General features: G+C 22.4%; 2 protein-coding genes and 1 long non-coding RNA gene across 5 annotated transcripts; 1 reads left to right on the forward strand and 2 right to left on the reverse strand.

The window, feature by feature from the left end:
* Window positions 1-135: 135 nt before the first annotated feature.
* On the forward strand, window positions 136-2,902 carry LOC108000666 (HEAT repeat-containing protein 3). Its single transcript, XM_017061150.3, has 6 exons — window positions 136-534; window positions 623-883; window positions 962-1,899; window positions 1,962-2,244; window positions 2,315-2,488; window positions 2,584-2,902. Exons 1-6 carry the CDS (start codon window positions 391-393, stop codon window positions 2,692-2,694), a joined length of 1,911 nt encoding a protein of 636 aa, XP_016916639.1. The 5' UTR covers window positions 136-390; the 3' UTR covers window positions 2,695-2,902.
* Window positions 2,903-3,156: 254 nt separating this feature from the next.
* LOC108000667 (putative uncharacterized protein DDB_G0282129) lies at window positions 3,157-16,904 on the reverse strand. Of its 3 annotated transcripts, XM_017061151.3 has the most exons (8): window positions 16,775-16,897; window positions 16,595-16,622; window positions 9,104-9,411; window positions 5,473-5,543; window positions 5,088-5,340; window positions 4,788-4,916; window positions 4,397-4,670; window positions 3,157-4,327 (listed from the first exon to the last, which is right to left on the reverse strand). In XM_017061151.3, exons 3-8 carry the CDS (start codon window positions 9,295-9,297, stop codon window positions 3,401-3,403), a joined length of 1,848 nt encoding a protein of 615 aa, XP_016916640.1. In that variant the 5' UTR covers window positions 9,298-9,411; window positions 16,595-16,622; window positions 16,775-16,897; the 3' UTR covers window positions 3,157-3,400. The 3 variants fall into 3 exon arrangements, with proteins under 3 accessions (XP_016916640.1, XP_061940491.1, XP_061940489.1); XM_062084507.1 differs by having other exon boundaries at window positions 3,157-4,670; window positions 16,775-16,874; XM_062084505.1 differs by having other exon boundaries at window positions 3,157-4,670; window positions 16,595-16,904.
* Window positions 16,905-18,945: 2,041 nt separating this feature from the next.
* On the reverse strand, window positions 18,946-20,160 carry LOC133667261 (uncharacterized). Its single transcript, XR_009832588.1, has 2 exons — window positions 19,965-20,160; window positions 18,946-19,436 (listed from the first exon to the last, which is right to left on the reverse strand). It is a non-coding gene; the product is annotated as an uncharacterized LOC133667261 (long non-coding RNA).
* Between the last annotated feature and the right edge of the window lie 4 nt (window positions 20,161-20,164).

The raw sequence follows: 20,164 nt of genomic DNA on the forward strand, positions 1-20,164 counted from the left end.
CTTTATTCTATGATTGTGATATTTTTTGTGATATTATCATATAAATTTAAACAAATTTTTATCATTTGTATAAATTGATACGTGAATGTAATTATTCAAAGCGCATGTCTCAAAAAACCTAAGGGATTATGGGTAATTTCTTGCTATTTTATTTTATAGATGATAAACAAATGAAAGTACATATTTTTGATTCGTTGATATATTTCACTCTGCCAATCATTTTCTTAAAAATTTGACCAATCATGTGAAACCTAGGAACTTAAAATTTCACTTTTATTTAGTGAAATTATTTCAATAGAAAGAGACAAAAAAGGAAGATATAAGTAAAAATAACACGTGTATTTTTAAATAATTTTGTTTAATTCGTAATAATTCATATATTAAGGAACAATGGGAAAACAAAAGAGACAAAAAAATAGACCACATAAAAAAAATCCTACGGGACTTCCATCTGTTAAAGATTTTGAAACAGAAGAAATTGATGATGTTACGAATAATGATCGGGAAAGTGCTTTACGAAGAGTATTTGAAGAAGTTGATATTTTACATGAAAAATTTTTATTTCACATTTCTATTCATTTTTGTACATTTAAAAATAATTGTAAAATAATAAATCTTTCAGATACAATCCGTTAATATTGAGGAAAAACTATCAGGATTGCAAACGATTGAATCAATGTCTTACAATTCAACTCTTGCTATACAAATTACAAAAAATGGAATTGCTAAAATAATAGGTCCATTACTTGTAGATAAAAATATTCTTATAAGAACCAGCAGTGCAAGTGCTTTAAGATATTTAGCAGATAATGGAAGAATGGAAGCACATACTAATTTATTAAATGATGATATTATGAGTCCATTGTGTACTTTGTTAAAACAAGTAAGTTTAAAAATTAATTTTTTTCTATTTTATTTTGTTATGATAAATTAGTAATTTAGGTATAATTTATGCATTAAGTATTATACAGATTGGCAACCAAAAGATCATAATGAGAAAAACAAAGCAATTGATGAAAAAGAAGCATTCATTCAAGTAATTACATTATTGTGGACATTATGTGAACACAATGAATTTGCTGTAAAATGTTGCAATGAAAATGATATTGTTTCTATCCTAACAAAATTTTTTGATATCACTATTTATGGCATAGAAATTGCTACAATTATTACACAATGTTTATTATCTTTGTCAGAAAATAATATTAATGCTATTAAAAAACTTAAAAATTTTGAAGATACACTTAATCAGTTGTTAAATACAGAAATAAATAATGCTAATGTTTCTGAAGTAGCTTGTTTCAAAACTGCTATAAGTGGTTTATTAATTAATTTAACTAACTATGAAGAAAATATTTCTATGAATATAATCTGCAAAGTGATAAATGTATTATCTGATACTCTTTCCATTGATTGTAAACAATTATTGTCCAATTTGATTTCAATTTTACCCTATGAAAAAAATGCTTTTTCTAGTAATGCAAAAAAAAAAGTACAAGATAATAGAAGGATTTTTGGTGCACAACAGCAAGCATTAGAGATTTTAGCCAATTTATGTTCAGAAGATCAAGAAAATGAGAATGAATCTGATTTAGAAAATTCAGATTGTGAGATTGAAAACATAGATGATGTTTGTATGGATGATAAATTATATAAAACTATGTTTTCTTTACCATTGGAAATAATTGAAATATTTAATATCTGTAATATAATAAATAAAGTATGGGATAAAACTAGAATTATCAATAAAGATACATTAGAAATATTAGAACAAAATGTTGAAGGAAAAGATATCATAAAGCAAATTCACACTCTAAATTGTACAGCCTATTTGTGTTTAAATAATTTAATATCATGTTTAGAAATTGATGCCCTTGGTGGTATAGAAAATGTATATAGGTAATGTATAATTTCTATTAAATTTATATAAAATTATTCAATTTATGATATTTTAATTTTAGGATGTGGACAGAAATTGGAACAATTGTTTTCAAAGATACAAATGCAAATGATACGGAATTATTAGAATCTGCCACAGCAGCTATGAGAGCTGCTATTCAAAAATTATCAGAGGAGAAAGTAAATATTTTTAACTGTTTAACATTAGCCGATGTTCAACCAATGTTAAACAGAGAACAACAATGTTTAAATGCTAATATTCAAGTAAATTTAATACGAATATTAGGAAATTTGGCTTTGATTTTAAGAAACAATGATACATCTGAAGCTCATGAAATAATTAAAGTAAGATTTATAAATTTTGATTAAACCTTAATGTTAAATATTTTTGTATAGTAATATTATTTTTTTTTAGCATATATCTATATTTTTGTTGGATGCTTGTATATTAGAATCAAAAGTTTGGGTAATGGCAGAATTTTTGGACACAATAATAGATATATATGCAGAAGATAATAGTGACCAATTAGCAAATGAAATTAAATTGCTAGAAAAATTACAAAACTTGATACCTTGTTTTAAAAATAAAGTAAGATTCTTATTTCAATTTGAATATCATATCAAATTATAATGATATAGAATTCATATTTTAAATTTATTATTAAAATTATTTTTTATTTATAGATGAGACAACAAAAAAAAACTTTAGGAGACAATGTTGCAATAGTGTCCACGGTGAATATGAATATTATGAAGTTTATAAGGTATAAAGAAAAAAGAATGAGAAATCTTTAGAAGATTCATTCTGTTTTTTTATACATTAACAATTTTTATCAATTATGTTAGTACATTAATGTACTAAAATTTAATATTTACAATGTAAATATATATTTATATTATAAAATATTATTATTTAATTCTTAAATTGTAACAGTAAAAGCTTTGTGTATTAAAGCAACTATATTAAATTTTAAATTAAATTAAAATTCTCGAAAAAAATCAATTATATGAATATTTATAATTTTATAAAATTGAAAATTTTTTTACAAAATAATGCGTGATTTATATAGAAAACAAACAGCCTAATATAATCTAATATAATTTTTGTATTAATAGAATATGATCACAAAATTTACATTTGAACTAGTATAAAAATTCATTTCCATTTGATAATGATAATGATCAAATGATAATAATATGCATATTTGTAGTACAATTTTTGAAAAAAGTATCTCGTAATAATCTAAACTTAAAAAATATTGTAAAAATAATTTTATTCATAATTGTCTCAAAATTCAAATTTAAACCGATAATTATATATTTAATGATATTTAAACTGATCAAGAAAAAATTTAAGCACTTAAATAAATATACATGTACACAATATTTATACAGTCTTTAAAGATATCTCAACTAAAATTAACAGGGATATTCTTCTATTTAATTTAAAGATCAAAAAGATTGTACAATTTCTTACAAGAATTCATCATTAAAATAAAATTCACAAAGATTTCCCTCTTATTGGTTCAAAGTTTTTATTATTTAGAGTCATGTTTGATTGAGAATCGTTTAGATTTAGATTTAAAGCACTATGCCTCCTGGGTTTTGGAATTGGATTCACATCTTCGAGTATCTCTGGCTTTCGTCTTATAGGTTCAGAAATGTGAAGCTCAATAACTTTCACTGGCTCTCTAGGAGCTATTACAGGAATAGGTGAATCATTTAGTCTTACCACATGAATGTCCTTTTGTTCTTTCGGAAATTCTTTAAATTCTATTTTAATCGGATCTTTATCATTATCGGTCTCGACCATATTTTGAAAAAAATGCCTACGATTTTCTTGAATCGAATTCCTTATATTTTTTTCTTCCGAACAGTTTTTAGAAGCATTCTTTGTTTCCAAGGCTTTTATTTGTCTCTCTATCTTTTCAATCTCATCTTTCACAGAAAAACTGTCGTTTCTGGATAATGTGCTTGAAGAACTTTTCCTTCGAAGAGAGATATCATCTAATTCTAATGAATTCGTTTGGTCTATATCTTTAATTATTTCTATATTTTTCTCAGAAGTTCTGCAATATTCGACTTGAATATCTTCTTCCTCTTTTTTAGATTGCTCAAAATCTTTTTCCGATTCTTTATAATCCTCTATAACCGAAATTTTTGATTCTAATTGTTCCATATCTACAAGTTTTTTCTCAATAGAAGTTTTTTCTATATTTGCATTAGTTTCTATAATTTTTGTTAAATTGTCTTCTGTTTTTTTAGGTGATATGTCATTGGAACTCAAAATTGAATTTTCTTTTTCTTCATTAACTTCTTGGTCTAAATTTTTACTTTTTTTCGTCAAATCGTCTATATTTTCGGTAACTCTCGTTATATCAGTTGGTTCCACTATTTGAAGTTTTATGTTAGATGCTTCATGAACCGTCTGAAATAATGAAATAATGAAAATTGATAAATTTAAAAGAAAACTATTTAAGTAGAAAATTTGATTTACTTCATTTGTTTCTATATTTTCTGAACGTCGTGGTGGTTGTGGTGCTCTTCGTTTTTTACGACCATATGAACTCATCGTACTTCCGATCGAAACGCAACTGTTTATCGAAAGATTTGATTTTCTAATTGCATCCTGAGAATATCTTTTAAACATGTAATCCCCGGATACGTTTTCGTTTTCATCACACATCGCTATATCACCTGAACGATTCGTTTCTTCTTCTGAATCCAGAATTACGTTTGTCCTTTGTGATGATCTATTACCGAATCTTCGCCTACAAATTATATATTTTATATATTTGATATTACATATATTCGATATTTTTAATATAATTTCATATATTTAATAAATATAATACTATAATATATTATGGAATCTAAATAATAGTTACAAAGGGGGAATTGGCGTTCTTTCTTGTGTTTTTTCACGAAGAGTTACATTTCCATTTTCCTTTGGACTTTCATTTTCGAAATCCAACGGTGGTATTTTACTTGTTGGTTTTGGACTCATTTGGCCAAATCTAAATACAAAAATTGAATTAATACAAACATTAAAATTTAATCAATGGATGATTTATGTATATTTAAGTGATCATATTGAGATAAAATTTATCTTAAAGAAGAATTTTTACAAAATTACTACAGAAATCAAAATTTAATTATAATTTAATAGTATATAATAATATATTCACCTTCGTGCTGGTGGCTTCGGTGTAAGATCACCCATAATAGATGTAGTAGTATCCTGCGGACTACCATCATAGAGTCTTGCAGGATCACCATTAACAGTCAAAGACGAACTGTATCTCGATGCGGAATTATCTAACGTATATTTTCTTCTTCTTGCTAAAGTTCCAAGAGCTTCATCAAATTCTTGCTGATCCTTCGTTATACGTGGCGATGGTATTGGTTTAACGTAAGGTTCTCTTTTGTAAGTTGACGAAACTATTTAAAATTCAATATGCATATGAAAAATTATGAATACATAATAAGAAAACAAAATCAATAATTTTTTCATTACGAAAAAGATAGTGTTTCAAGAACTTATTGTTATTTAACAATATTTCCAATAATAACCTGTGGTGATTGTGGACTTTTTTTCTTGAATTTCTAACTTGTCATCTTTCCGTTTGCCGAACAGTCCATTCCTGAAAACAAATAATTCATTGTCAGGTGATATAATGAAATAAGCAAATTAACAGCCATTGATACTTGCGACGCATATTTTGCTTTATATTTAAATGTGTTAATTATTTATGTCATATTTCATAATTCTATAGAAATATAATTTAATATTATATATTTAATCTCGAAATTAATGAAGATAAACTGAATTTAACAAAGATTTCAGTTATGAAAAATTCATAACCTATCTAATTTCTAAAGTTTATTAATATATGTATATTTATTTGTAGAAAAATAACGATTATATTAAATTTTTAATATTTTGATCATATTTCATGTTTATTTTTCTTTATTTAATGATTTAAAATGATTAAAATTTATTTTCTTTCCTATATCTATGAATTAGTTGATATCAATAATTTATTCAATAATCACAATTAAACAGATATAACGAAAGCTACTATAGAATAAAATATAAAATAGATAAAATATAAAAATATAAAATAGATTAGCAACTAATCCTTTAACTTTATAAACAGAGCGAATAGTAAATTATTTGTGAGTTAAAATGTTATAATGAACATTGATCGAAAATATTATTTTCTTATTTTATCTAACGAATGCAAATATCAGTGTTGCAAGATGGTATGTATATTCAATGACGACTTAAGTGCCGTTTCTTGATCTTTTCTTCTCACATAAGCGCCTATAACAAAAGTCATCACATCGACAATTTCATCACGCAGATGTTTCAATACATATATTACATATTATTAACGCAATTTGAATTTTTATTTATTACCATAATGAAATTTAAAATAAGAACTAAATGTTTTATCTTAAATAAATATTATTAGTGAATTAAAAAAATTTTATGCTATGTAAAGAAAATATAGAGAGAAATTGCATATGAACGTATAAAGATATTCATCATTTTATTTATACATTGTGTCTTACGAAGATAAATTCCAAGATTGATTCATGGTCAAGGAAATGCTTCAGTAACTTCGGTATGATGGATTACAAACAAGGGATAAGATTTCTTTTCACTTCTGTTATCTCATATATGTGTACAAGGAACTCCTGTTTATTCTAATACAATTACATTTTTATAAAAAAATTACATATTTTTATAAAAGATATCTACATCACTTATAAAAATATTTATTGCATCACTTGCAAAGTGATGTAATCATTTATGAAGTGAATCAACGATATTTTTCATTCTTAAATAAAAAAAGAAAAATAAAATAATACTTTCATCACAATAAGATATACTTATATATATATAAAAATATATAAAGATATATTAAATATTAAAATGAATATTTTTAATATTTTTTAAGGAATAAAAATTTTTTAAATGTATAATTTTTCTATATTATCTTCTATAAGCAATCGTATCATTAAATATATGTTAAGATTCCAGTATTAATTATTAGCCACGCTGAAATTAATTTTAACTAATAATTAGACCGAAACTCTGTTTTTCTGAAAAGAATATGCAGAAGGCATCGTTTTTCAAATTAAAATCAGAATTTCACCAAGAATATTCAATTGCAAAGTGAATATCCATGAAAAAATTGAAAAAAAAGATTGAAAACATTAAAGAAAAAATCAATAAACTATTTGAAGAAAATAAAAAAATATATTATAAATATATTAAAAATATATTATAAATGACAGTATCTTATGATTTCATGCTTAGCTTTTTATTAATTTTTATTAAAATTATATTAATTTTTAATTTTTCTACAATTATCGTATCCTAAATGATTAATAAATAATAAAAATAACAATATCTACGTTTTTATCAGCAATTATTCCTAGATTTATAGATTTTATAATATATATTTCTTGATTTTTTTGTGTAGATAAAGTGACACGCAATATTCAATATATATAGATATACATTTAATAACTAACTTCTTAATTATATAGAACGTTACGCTGATTTTTAATAACACAAAAATTATGATCCTAAATGAGGAATGTTAATTCTGTTCCCTTACTAATAGAAAATTTTAGTAAAAATTAAGATCAAATTTGATTTTTTAATGATAATAAATTTTGATTCAAATTATCAATGAAAATTTTTATTTTTTGATAATATGAAATAATAGAAAAACAAAACGTAATTAAAAAAACATCACTAATTTATATTTTAAAAATCTAAATAAATATTACAATTAATTTGTAACAATAAATACAAATAATTATTTGTAAACAATTTGATTTTAAAATTAAATTAGATTAAAATTAAATTAGATCATAGATTAAATGGATTAAAGATGAAATATTTGAAACTGTACTACATCGATATAATGCTAGATTTTAGATTTTACAAAAGCAAAATTAAGATAAAAATAAGATTGACTTAATTCAAGAAAAATTTTAGAAAATCGATATGCATGATACATATCGAAAATTTTCACATTATATGAACTTTTCGATACTTGAGATTTCAAAAAGAATTCAACAATAATTTGAAATAATGAATACTTCGAAACAAATTTTACATTAAAGCTTAATGTATTATTATTTTAAATTTTAATCAAATAATAGATAATCTATATAACAAAAATAACAATCATTGATAGATATCTATAGATATCTATTTATATCAGTAATAAAATATCAATTGTTAAAAATTTTTTTTTTTTTTTTGAAAAAATAATCATCACAAAAATAAAAACGTACAAAATTTTTAAAACTTTCTTATATAATAATTAATCATACGTTATTTTTATAATAATAAATAATAATAATAAATAATAAAATTAATAAAACTTATAAAGTTATTTTTCTAATTAAATATAATTATTTCAATTTTCTTGAAAACTGATTATAAGGATTAAAAAATATTTTTAAAATGGAAAAAAATGATCATAAATGAAGATAACTGTACAGAAGTTTAAGAACGTGTAATTGCGCAGGAAAGGCACGTCGAACGTTGCCTTAAATAGAAATTGCAAAGACCTTTTGGACGGAAGACAACCCGACGTCGATCGTCTAGATTCCTTTTATTTATGTTCTTTGGATGACAGCCAAATGCAAATATCTATACGATACACGTGTACATTTTGTGGGTTCAAGTTCAAGAAACTTTTGCCGAATCTTTTTCAATTTATATTTGAAATCGACATATTCTTTAATAGTAAAATTCTGTCAAATAATCAAATATAACAATCCTTTAATATCTTTTTTAACAAATCATTCAATAATTGAAAATTTATAACATATAATTTTGAAGTTAAGTAAAAATATCATCATACTGATAATATAATTATATTCTTTTAATCATCCTTCATCAAATCTAAACTTATCTTTATGACATATTTCTCTTCTAAAAATTTACCAAACTCTACGTCCTTTTTTTGTCTAAATTCAAATTTATATCTTATTAATACTTTTATTATATGTATATATGTATATAGGTATATAGTTTACATATAGTTTTTTCTATATAAACTTTAAGAGTCATTTAATTATATTAAACTAGTTATTAAATTAAATAATATTATATATATTATTATATCATAATAATTTTATTAATTAATTATTAAATTAAAATAATATTCACCATGTGGACTTAATAGAAAAACTATTTGACCTCTTCTTTCTACTTCTGCCAAATGTCCAGAATTTATGTTTCGAATCTTTTGCCTTTCCATCACGGTAAAAGTAAGATTGTGTACTGGTGATGTCATCGTTGAATGGATTCAAATGTTCCGGATAATCGTGGATGGAAACACTGGAACGTCTCGATTGCGACATGATTCACTGCATTCGATCTGAAAACTTTCGGATTTTGTTTCGATTGACAGTGTGAAATCGTCGCGACGCCACGAAGTTCATCGATCTTTCGTCATCCTTCTTTCATGATCTCGTCTGAAAATATATGAAAAGAAAAAATCTGATCATTTCCATTGAAAAACATGCAGGCATATTCTTATTCGTTCACGAAAACTGAAAATAAAAATCTGTGAAAAAAAATAGTATCATTCTATATTTAAATATTTAGTAATATTAGAGAAAATATAGTGATAATTTTGTAACAATTTTTAATTTCTTGCACATAAAATTAATAGAAATAAATTTTCGATAATAAAAAGAATAATAAATGAATATTTTTAATTACTAAAATTTTTCATAAGTTGTTAAGAAAAGTTGAAGAGAATTAAAATGATAAAAAATAAATAGAAAACTTTTAAAAAAAATTTTAATTACTAGAATTATATTTCTGTATTTAGAGAAGTGTATTTAGAGAATATTTTTAATTTTGAAACTAAAAAATCCAAAGTATAAAAAAACTGAATAATTACAAGAGTTAAAATTTTTCTTAGAAAGTCAGTGATCTTATCGAGATTTTTACCATAATAACTTTTAATCGTATTACTATACTAAATGAGGTGTTTATAATTACATACAATATAATTATCAAAGAACGGGAGTAATTTAGTCTAGTAACCATGCCGAAAACATCAAGCATCAAGAATAAAGTCCAGATTTATTTTTAACATATTACGTAGACCAAATTCCGGGAACATGAACAGTTATAGGAAGTTGAACTTAATATAGTTGCATTATAAACAATTTGTTAAAAGTTAAATTTTTGTTTTGCAAAAAAAATTTTCTCAAAAATTTATTCATATTTTTCTGCATATTTTATATTTATTTGTGATATTTTAAATATTTTAAATCTCTTTCTTTTATTTTTTATTTTTAATAAAAAAATAATTCTGTTCTTGATTTTAAAAATTATTACATAAAAATTCTCAGTTTTGATATTATACGTAATAAAATAATAAAATGTAATAAAACATATAAATAATATAAAAAAAATTAATTTGAAAAGATCTTTAAATACCCGATAGCATCAACATCAACTTCCTTTCTAACAAAATTTATATTTTCATCAATATTATTATACATCATCCATACCATTCGATACCATTACTCTGTTATCTTTCAATTATCTACTCGAACAATAAACAAATTTCAATCAGACATTATGTCAAACATCGATTTCGTAAATTTTGACCCTGAACTGAAAAAACCGACATCTTCAAGGGACTAAAATATTAGCCAACCAAGATGGATATGAAGAGAATGATTCAGAGACCAAGCTGCGATGCAATTGCTCGATGTTATATCAATTGTCGGTTCAAATCGAAAGACCTACGATATCCAATTTAATATTATTGTGTAGTTACTGAATAAAGTGCTGGATTAATCACTATTAAACTCGAAAACTCAAGCATCTATTGTTTATTGAAACGAAGTATGTAATTTTCTTTTTTTTTTCTTTTATCAATTTTTTTTTATATATGTATTTTCATTATAAAAAAATAAATATTTAAAGATTTTCAAAAATAAGAATTTTTTGACAAATTAAATTTATCTTTTCTTTAATATATATGTTTATTAATATTATACGACGTTACATTAACCTAGTTAACCAATCCTCTAATCCTAAATTACGAAAATAGAGAATGGCTCAAGGTTTACATAACATACTGCTCGATGATGCATCTTAATTACTAGAGACACGCGTAACTTTATTATTCTTTCTTTATGTTACGTTACGCGATTTATTATCTTGAGATCATTTATTTTCTATTTCTAGTTTTAATTATCCATGCGTGTAATGATATGAGAAATTAAGGAATTTTCGGAAAGGAAAATACGAGACAAATGTCGAAAGTTGAAAAACATCTCTTATAATCAAAGAATGGTGATTTTTAAAATTAAAAAATTTTATAAAGAAATAGGAACATTATTGAACTGATTAGAAATTTTTAATAGAAATTATGAAAAAAAATTCCTAAATATTCGTTTCACTTACGGATTGATTTTTAAATAAATTTTTTATGAAAATTTCATTGTCAAAGATAATTTTATTCACGACATATATTTTCGAATGAAAAACAAACTTATGTCACAAATTGTGCATTGTCGTCGATTAACATCGCTAAGGAACTATTCCAGAAGAAGATACAGAGAAGGTATCACGTGTATTGATGCTTACAAGCAACAACGAACTTAATTAGTTCAATTAGCTCATTGCAGTCGCAGTTCATTTCTAATCTGGAGCTTACTGATGAATTTGCGTCATAAGCTTGGTTAAACAACTAATCTGAATTTATGGATATGAATCGAATTGAATGTAAATTAATAATGGAAATATAAGATTAATATAAATTGAATATTCAAGTATCTTTAAATACGTGATACAATAGTTCATGTGTTTTCACAAAAAAATTTTTTTGTACATGCAATACTAATTGCATGGAAGGCCAACATGTTTTGCTAATTGAAGAAACTGTTTCACACGATGCTATTGTGAAACGTTTTCTTTTTTAAAATGATTTTGATGAATAATACACCAACGTGAATGATTTTTGTAATAATTATTATTATTTCATTATTTGTTAAACTTTATTTATTATATAGTTATTATTCATTATATATTCAAATATTCTGAAATCTTTTTACTTTTTTATTTCTTATTATTTACTTATTATATTTCAAAAACATTTACAGTTGTTGAAACAAATAAAATTTTTAAAGTTAAAAATAAATTAATAATTTATCATTATCGATACTATTGACGACGCCATTTGAACTGATAATAAAACGAAGTAATTAAGTATGTATATACAACGTTTAAAAGTGACTATGCGATATTCGATGTGTAATAATTCTATCGCCAGTGTCTACATGTGGCATACACATTACAAGGAAAAAATTGATAAATAATAAAAATAAATTATCAAAATATTTGAATATATTCTTCAAAATGTATTCTTAATTTTTTAATCTATTTTGATTATTTTAAATAATTAATTCTAAATCCAGAATTTTAAATCTTAAATTCATAAAATTTATATAATACACAAAGAAATCATTAATTTACAAAGTTAGTTCATATATCTTTATTAACATTTATATCTTCATCACCTAAGATTTAAATATTATCAGTATAAAAAGATCTACAAATGCACTTTCTAGAAAAAAATTCATAGGACATCTTATATATACAATTATTAATTCAAACAATTTTCATTACATAATACAAAATATAGATAATCTAGATCGGAAAACTAAAAAAACAAATCGAAATATTTATTTAAATTTAAATTATGAAGATCAAATGAATCTATAATATAATATCAATATAAATTCACAATTGTGTTTTTTTTTAAATAAAATTTAAAAATGAAAAAAAAGAAAGAGAGATTGATTTCAATGGAATTCGTGGTATCACAAAAATCTGATTTTGTCCCAGCAGCACAAATCCTGTAAAATTTAAGTAAATATTTTTAGAATCTCAAATGATTGTGAAATATCATTTCATAAATCTTTGTTTTTTGAATATTTTTGCAAACAACTAAGCAAATTTTTGTATTAATATATAAGAAAAAACAGAGAAGAATTTTTTTAAAAATTGAATTGTAATGAGAATTAAAATGTCGTCATAAAAAATAGTACACTATTCTCGTGAAATTTAATCAATATAAATATAGTGGGCTAACCGCAGTCGAGATTTATTGATCAGAATTTCAGTTTTACATATTACGAAACTGGAACAGCCTTTTGTCAATGTCTGAAATGTATAATGATTGCAAGGATTTCATAGTTTTGAAATATACAGAAGAAATTTTAAACAAATACTTGCCGAATAATGAATTTATCATATTTCGAAAGAATTGAAAACTAAATATTTAATATAAGAATAAAAATTCAATAAAATGATTTTCATAAAAAAAGTTTTATTTATGGGCTTAAAAATGGGATTTATATAACGAAATGTCGAGAATACAGTAGTGTAAGATGATCGTGCTAAGATTCGATGCAAATTAGTCGCAAATTAACTTGACTTTGTCCAAGTTGCCCTTCCGTTTAAAACGAGGGAACTCTCGAAATGATTGTGAATTAACCTGTCAGATACGGCCATTAATAGAGCTAGAAAAAGATCTCCATTTCAAATCTTTACAAGTAGATTGTGAAACAAAATCTAGAGTGATCAATTTACACAGTACGCTATCATCTTTAGAAATTCTCAAAAGAAAATTGGCCTCATAATTTCTTTATTTTTTTTAAACAATCAACACTATTTTCTATAAATATTATAATTCATTCATGATTTATAACTTAAATTTTGATATTCAATATTATTTTTCCTAGATTTAAAAGAATTTTGAAACATTATTTATTTAATTTAATAATAAAGTTATTAAATTGTCATTCTTATGATTTACAAGAAAGAAATTACAATATTTTAGAATGTAAAAAATATAATTAAAAAATAATATCCAATAATATGCTTTGAATAAAATTAATTTTTAAAATTAATATTAAATTTATCTCTATTAAAATTTCTATATTCATTTAATGCTCACAGAAATCAAATGTCTTATTATTTAAAAATATATCAATGTAATTAATTGCAATATCAATATTGTGAAAATAGTATGCAGAATCTAATTGAAAAACTTTAAGTTGAAAAAATTTGTATATCTTTCAATAAGGTATCTAATTCAATACAAAGAAAAATACACACAAACAAAATGATTATTAAAAGAAGAATAACTTTTAAAAAATTTTATTTCGCTGCTTTATGAAAAATTTAAATTTCTAACTTGTTCGAAACATTTATTAAACATTTTTCATATTTTTATCAATTTTGAAACGAGTCACATGCTCCATATACAAATGTAAATTGTTTTATTCGATGGAATAAATTTTTGAAGGAATTGGATATCTTGTTACTTTTTCGAAGAGAAATATTAAATTTTTATTTTTAGCATTTGAGAAAAATTTTTATTTTCCAAAGAATCAAATTTCTAATGTTCTTAAGTTCTCAAAGTCATGTTATTTTTCTTTAAAAATATTTAAATTCCTTCGATAAAAATATTTTGTTCTTTATCCTAAAAAAAAAAATTATTTGTCTGAATATGATAAAGAATAATATCGAGAATTAAATCGTTTATCTGAAATAAAATAAAAAAAAGTTTTATAATAAAAAAAATTTAACAATAAAAAAGAATAATTTTTAATAGTTGAGAATCTCTAGTATTCGTGACTTGAACTCATGGTACCAGTTATCACGAAATATAATAAGGAATTTTAGAATAATATACTCTTAGATTTTACGATTTCACTTTCCAAGTAATGCATAAAAGTGCCAATCGATTCTTCCATAATTACCGGTGAACACGAAAGGATTACTTAAAAGTAGAGAAAAAGAAAAGAAACTATAGTTGGATCATATTTCAAAGAATAAATTATTGTTGAATAAATGAAAATATAATATATGATATATTTTATGTTTAATTAAAAGGAAGGACCAGAAAGATAATTTTTTGTAAGATTTAAAAAAAAATGAAAAATCATAACTTTATAATTTTATATAATAAACAGTTTAATATTTAATTAATTATTTAAATAGTCAATCTGTTAGATATTTCAATTCTTACTATAGATTTTTTTAAACTACAAAAAATGAATTTTTATTATTTTTAGCATTAGAAATATTATATTTAAAAATTTAGACAGATTAAATATATATATAAAATTACAAATACTTTTTGTTGATAGAAGTGTATTTAAGAAAAAATAGTATTTAATTTAATTTAGAAAATAAAATTTGAATTATATGAAATAATATTTAAAAATCATCGTTTTTATATCATAAAAAAAATAATAGTTACAAATTTCTTATTTCATACTCTATATATAATCTTTATAATATAATATAATATTTCATTTATTCATAGAATAATTTTTTTTCATGCAATACTGAATTGTTTAAAATTAATTTTTAAAATTTTAAATTTTTTAAATTTAACCATTCAAATATTTTTAAAAAATTGAAAATATATTAATTCTAACTTCATAAAACATTATATTAAATAAATAATGAGATTTTCTTGAATGAATGAAATGCAATTTTTTTTTATAAAAAAAAAAGAAAACATTCAATAATTGTAAATATATAATATTCTTATTACTTATGTTACATGCAATTTCAAGTTAGAATAAATGTAAAGAATAGTAATCATCAGGATAAAAATAATGTTTACCGATCACTTTTTACATGCGAGTTAAATCGAGTATAATGACAGAAATCGATCACTCGAATCGGAATAAAAAAGATCGTAGGATCAACGGAACCCGAAACCTGACCAACTAAATTATGTGCGTCATGTAGGTCAGTGAATCGTAGCTCGAAATAATTGTGCATGAGTTATAGTTATGCTATGGTATAGTTGTTATGCTACGATAGTCATGTATAATACATCCGTAAAAAAAATAAAAATAAATAAAATATCATCCATTTTTGTTTAATCAATAAATGACTTATTTTATCTTTATTATTAATAAATTCTTTAATAAAACTGCATTCAAATATTCCTTTTCTTATTGTACTATTTATAATTTTATTCGATTTCTTTCTAAATATTTCTTATTATCTTTATAAATATCGATGTTATATAAATTTGAAACGGAAAGATTTACATACCAAGATTAACGACGCCATGATAAGCGTTTTTATCGTGAAACGTATTCATTTCAAAAAATATTATATATCATAATACATCAAGCGATAATCAAATTCTTATAAGAGTTTTATTGATTTGTTGAATTTGTTCTTGTCTTTACACTGCACTGTCTTATACATATACTATATATTATATTATACTATATCCAATATATACACACACATACACATATATCTATTTATATACATATGTATATATTATTTATCATTTTATCAACTTTGTTTTATTTACATTTAATAACGTTTAAAAAAAAAAATAAAAAGAATTGTGATAAAATATCATCTTATTAACAAGCTTTCTCTCGATTAAAAAATTCGATCGAAATATCGATTATAATAGTGTGCGCAAGTTAGTATAAAAATTCGATCATCGATATCAATTATTCGAATTTTTATAAAATATCAAAATTGTCTCGAATAATGTATTACAAAGTATATAACAATTATACTTAAAATATATTAAACAATATATTTTATAATATTTAAAATCAAAGTCATAAAACTTACGTAAGTCAGTTTAGATGTCGAGTTGTTACTATAATCGAAGAACAAAAAACTCGATTTTATTCAGTATTCAGTTTTGATCAAAATAATTTAAATTATACACGTTAATTATATATTTAATTACACTACTTTTGACACCGATTTATACAATTGAAAAAAGAGTACACAAATAGCACCACATACAGCGTGGAACATAGTTCACAAGAAACACAAAATCATCCTTCCACGCCGGAGTTCGCCGAGCGACTGTGGCGAACTATATCGCAGTAAGATTTGTTCGACAAACTTCGCACACTTTCGAATGGCGCGACAAACTTCGCGCTTTTCGTCGCATTATATATGTCATATATATGATTGATTAAAAATAGCGGCTAATTTAAATATAAATATATTTTTTAATAAATATTATTATTATATTTTTATAAATACATTTTTTTAATAATATACATAAAATAAAATATATAATTTATAAAATATATAAAAATATATAATTTATAAATCTTCATAAAATTCTTTAATAATAATGAATGAAAATTTAAATATATAATTTTATAATTTTTAAATTTTTATATATAAAGCTGAAACTTATATATTTTGTGCTGCTATTTATAAGATAATAAATATAAAAGTGATTTCGTGTTATAAGTCATATAATAATAAATATGTTGACTAATGCTAATTGAATGCATATATTACTAATACAAGTTCACTATTTACGTAGGCGTTAGTGGAACGTGTAATAGAAAGTTGTAAAAGAAAAAATGCAATATGTAGGTAAAACTTGTTTTAAATAAAACAAAAATTATCTGTTATCTCATTTATTTCATAGTTCCTAGTTCTTTTTTTTTAAAAAACTATTAATCAGATTTTCTTAAAACATTGAATAATTTCAACTTAATAAATTACTTTAATAAAAATACGTTACATATGTAAATATAAGAATACCTACAAGAATTATTTTTTAATTCACATGTATTTTTTTATTAAAAAAATGCATTATTCTTTATTATATATAAATTAATAAAATAAAATAAAATTTAAGATTAAATTTCAGAAAAAATTTTAAATTATAATATTATATTAGAAATTTTTCTTTGCAATTGGTAGCATTGAAGACTAAGAATGAGCTAATCTTTTTTAATTAATTAAGTTATCACGTCGATGACTGGAAAAAAAGAAAAATATAATAAAACAAACAAATGTGCTTCATCAAACAATTTGCCATGTATTTTCATCGATGATGATAATATGATATCACTGTTTTCATATGCATCATTAATTATAAAAAGATAAAAGAAAATATCTTGAAAGAAAATAATTCTATTATAATTAACATGAAACCAACATTTTTAAATAACTGTTAAAATCTTGTAAGATAGTAATAATATTTTGTCAATATTATTTTTAATGGCTGACTATAAGCAAAGAAGTAATAAAGATATACATTTTAAATAACATTTTTTATTCTATCATGATTTAAAGGATAGAAGAAACACTATTCTTATCTTCCACTCTATCTCGATTGAATTCTCCACCGATCATATCGAATCAACTTGATAAGATACACGTTATCAAGACCAGTTTGCTTTTGATGCAATATTTACGATGACCCAATTGTAGATAAATAGTAATGTTGCAAAAAAATCAATATATTAAATTTTTGTTATAATAAAATCATCAATTAGAAAATGATTGTTTTATTATTATAAGATAGATAACTAAGAAATAAGATAGAACTGTGAATCTGTTGAAATCATTCAGATTTATTATAGTATAATTCGTGTATTATATGTGCGAATAATGAAGACGCCTTTGAACAACATCCGTCCAAATAAAACCGTTGATTGAAAGTAATTATCAAATGATCTCGATGCGGAATGATATAGAAAGTTCATTGTACAAGAATCTTTTATCATTTAACAGGTTAATGGCTCGAACAACTAATAATCATAATATATGTTATTTAGTCCTTTTTAATGGTTTTGCATGGAAAGAAATATTATAAAATTATAAAATATTATTATATTATAAAATATTTAATATATTTTAATAATATATTTTCTTTAATATATGTAATATATTTTAATATATTTTTTTATATTATATATACATATATTTTGATATATTCTCGGTGAAATGAAATTACAATATATTGTGATTCATTTTAATAAAATTCATGATACGACTTATTTATATTGTCTTGTCAAACATGTAACAATTCTAAATTGTAATTTCTGTTGTTGTTATCTTGAATTATATTATGAATTAAAAAATAAAAAAAATTTTAGAATATATTTTTAAGAATTTCAAGAATTTCTTTTTTAATAAAGGAAATTTAAAGAATAAAAAATTACTTGTTTTATACAACAAATGTAAATATATGTTTTCTTTCTTAATCCTTTTTAATTATATTTTTCTTTACATTTCTTAATATTTGGTTCATTACTTATACATAATTCTTAAAAAAAATATATTAAATTGTTTTCAACAATATAAGAATAATATTTCTAAAAAAATTTAAAAAGAAAATTAATTCATAATGATTAAATATCTATAATATCATATAATAAATTTTAATAAAAATACTAATATGATTAATAAAAGTACCAATATGATTAAATGGAAATAGATATGTGAAACACGATGATATCAGTTATAGTAAGTATCAGTAATTGTTATGTAACACCAGTAAAAATTGAAACTCAGCTCATATGTGCATGAATACATGATTGTCGACGTATAAACGACTGGCTATGCAAATTTAACTGCAGGAAGATCCGTTTGTTAAATGTTCCGAAGGTCTTGCATTAACCTATGCATTTTTTAAACTTCGTAACACAAGCATCTAGAAAATATAAAATTTTAATGAGAATTTTTACTTTAAATTAATTTTATTTTTATTTCTTATTAATATATTATATTATTACTTTATATTTATTATTATATATATTTTTTAATCCATTTTAACATTAAATTATGAAATTTACATTTATCATCAATTATATTGACATTGAAACAAATAATATCGTCATCATAATTTAACAAAAATTGTTTAAATTAAATTTAAATTAAACTTAAAATATCTAAGTTTTTAAAAAATTTTATCTATAGATATTGATTGATACATTTTAATATATAATATATAGAAATTGATACATTTTAATTTGATAGAAAATTAAATTTATTATAATAAAAGTACAGAAACTATATTTTAAATACAGAAATTATTTTGGAAATCTTTCTATTCTTCAAAAGAAAGAAAAATTATACTTAAATTGCAAATTAGAAGATATAGATATATTAAAATATACTTTGTAATATGAAATATATGTATTATATATTATAATATATAATATATGCTTAATATGCATACTTTAAATATTTAAACATTAAATGTTAATTTCACACGTAGGGATACACCCTCTATCTAAAAGTGGCTCAATTCCCTTGCAGCGAATTTCTGCAAGAGAAGAATATGTGACGTCACATTATCCTCCCATCACGTGACACAATATAACGCTTGGCTTTGGCGGAAATTCTAATCACGTGACATATTTTGCTACAGAAGAATTG

This window comes from Apis cerana, linkage group LG14 (assembly GCF_029169275.1).
Source record: "Apis cerana isolate GH-2021 linkage group LG14, AcerK_1.0, whole genome shotgun sequence".
Taxonomy (NCBI): domain Eukaryota; kingdom Metazoa; phylum Arthropoda; class Insecta; order Hymenoptera; family Apidae; genus Apis; species Apis cerana.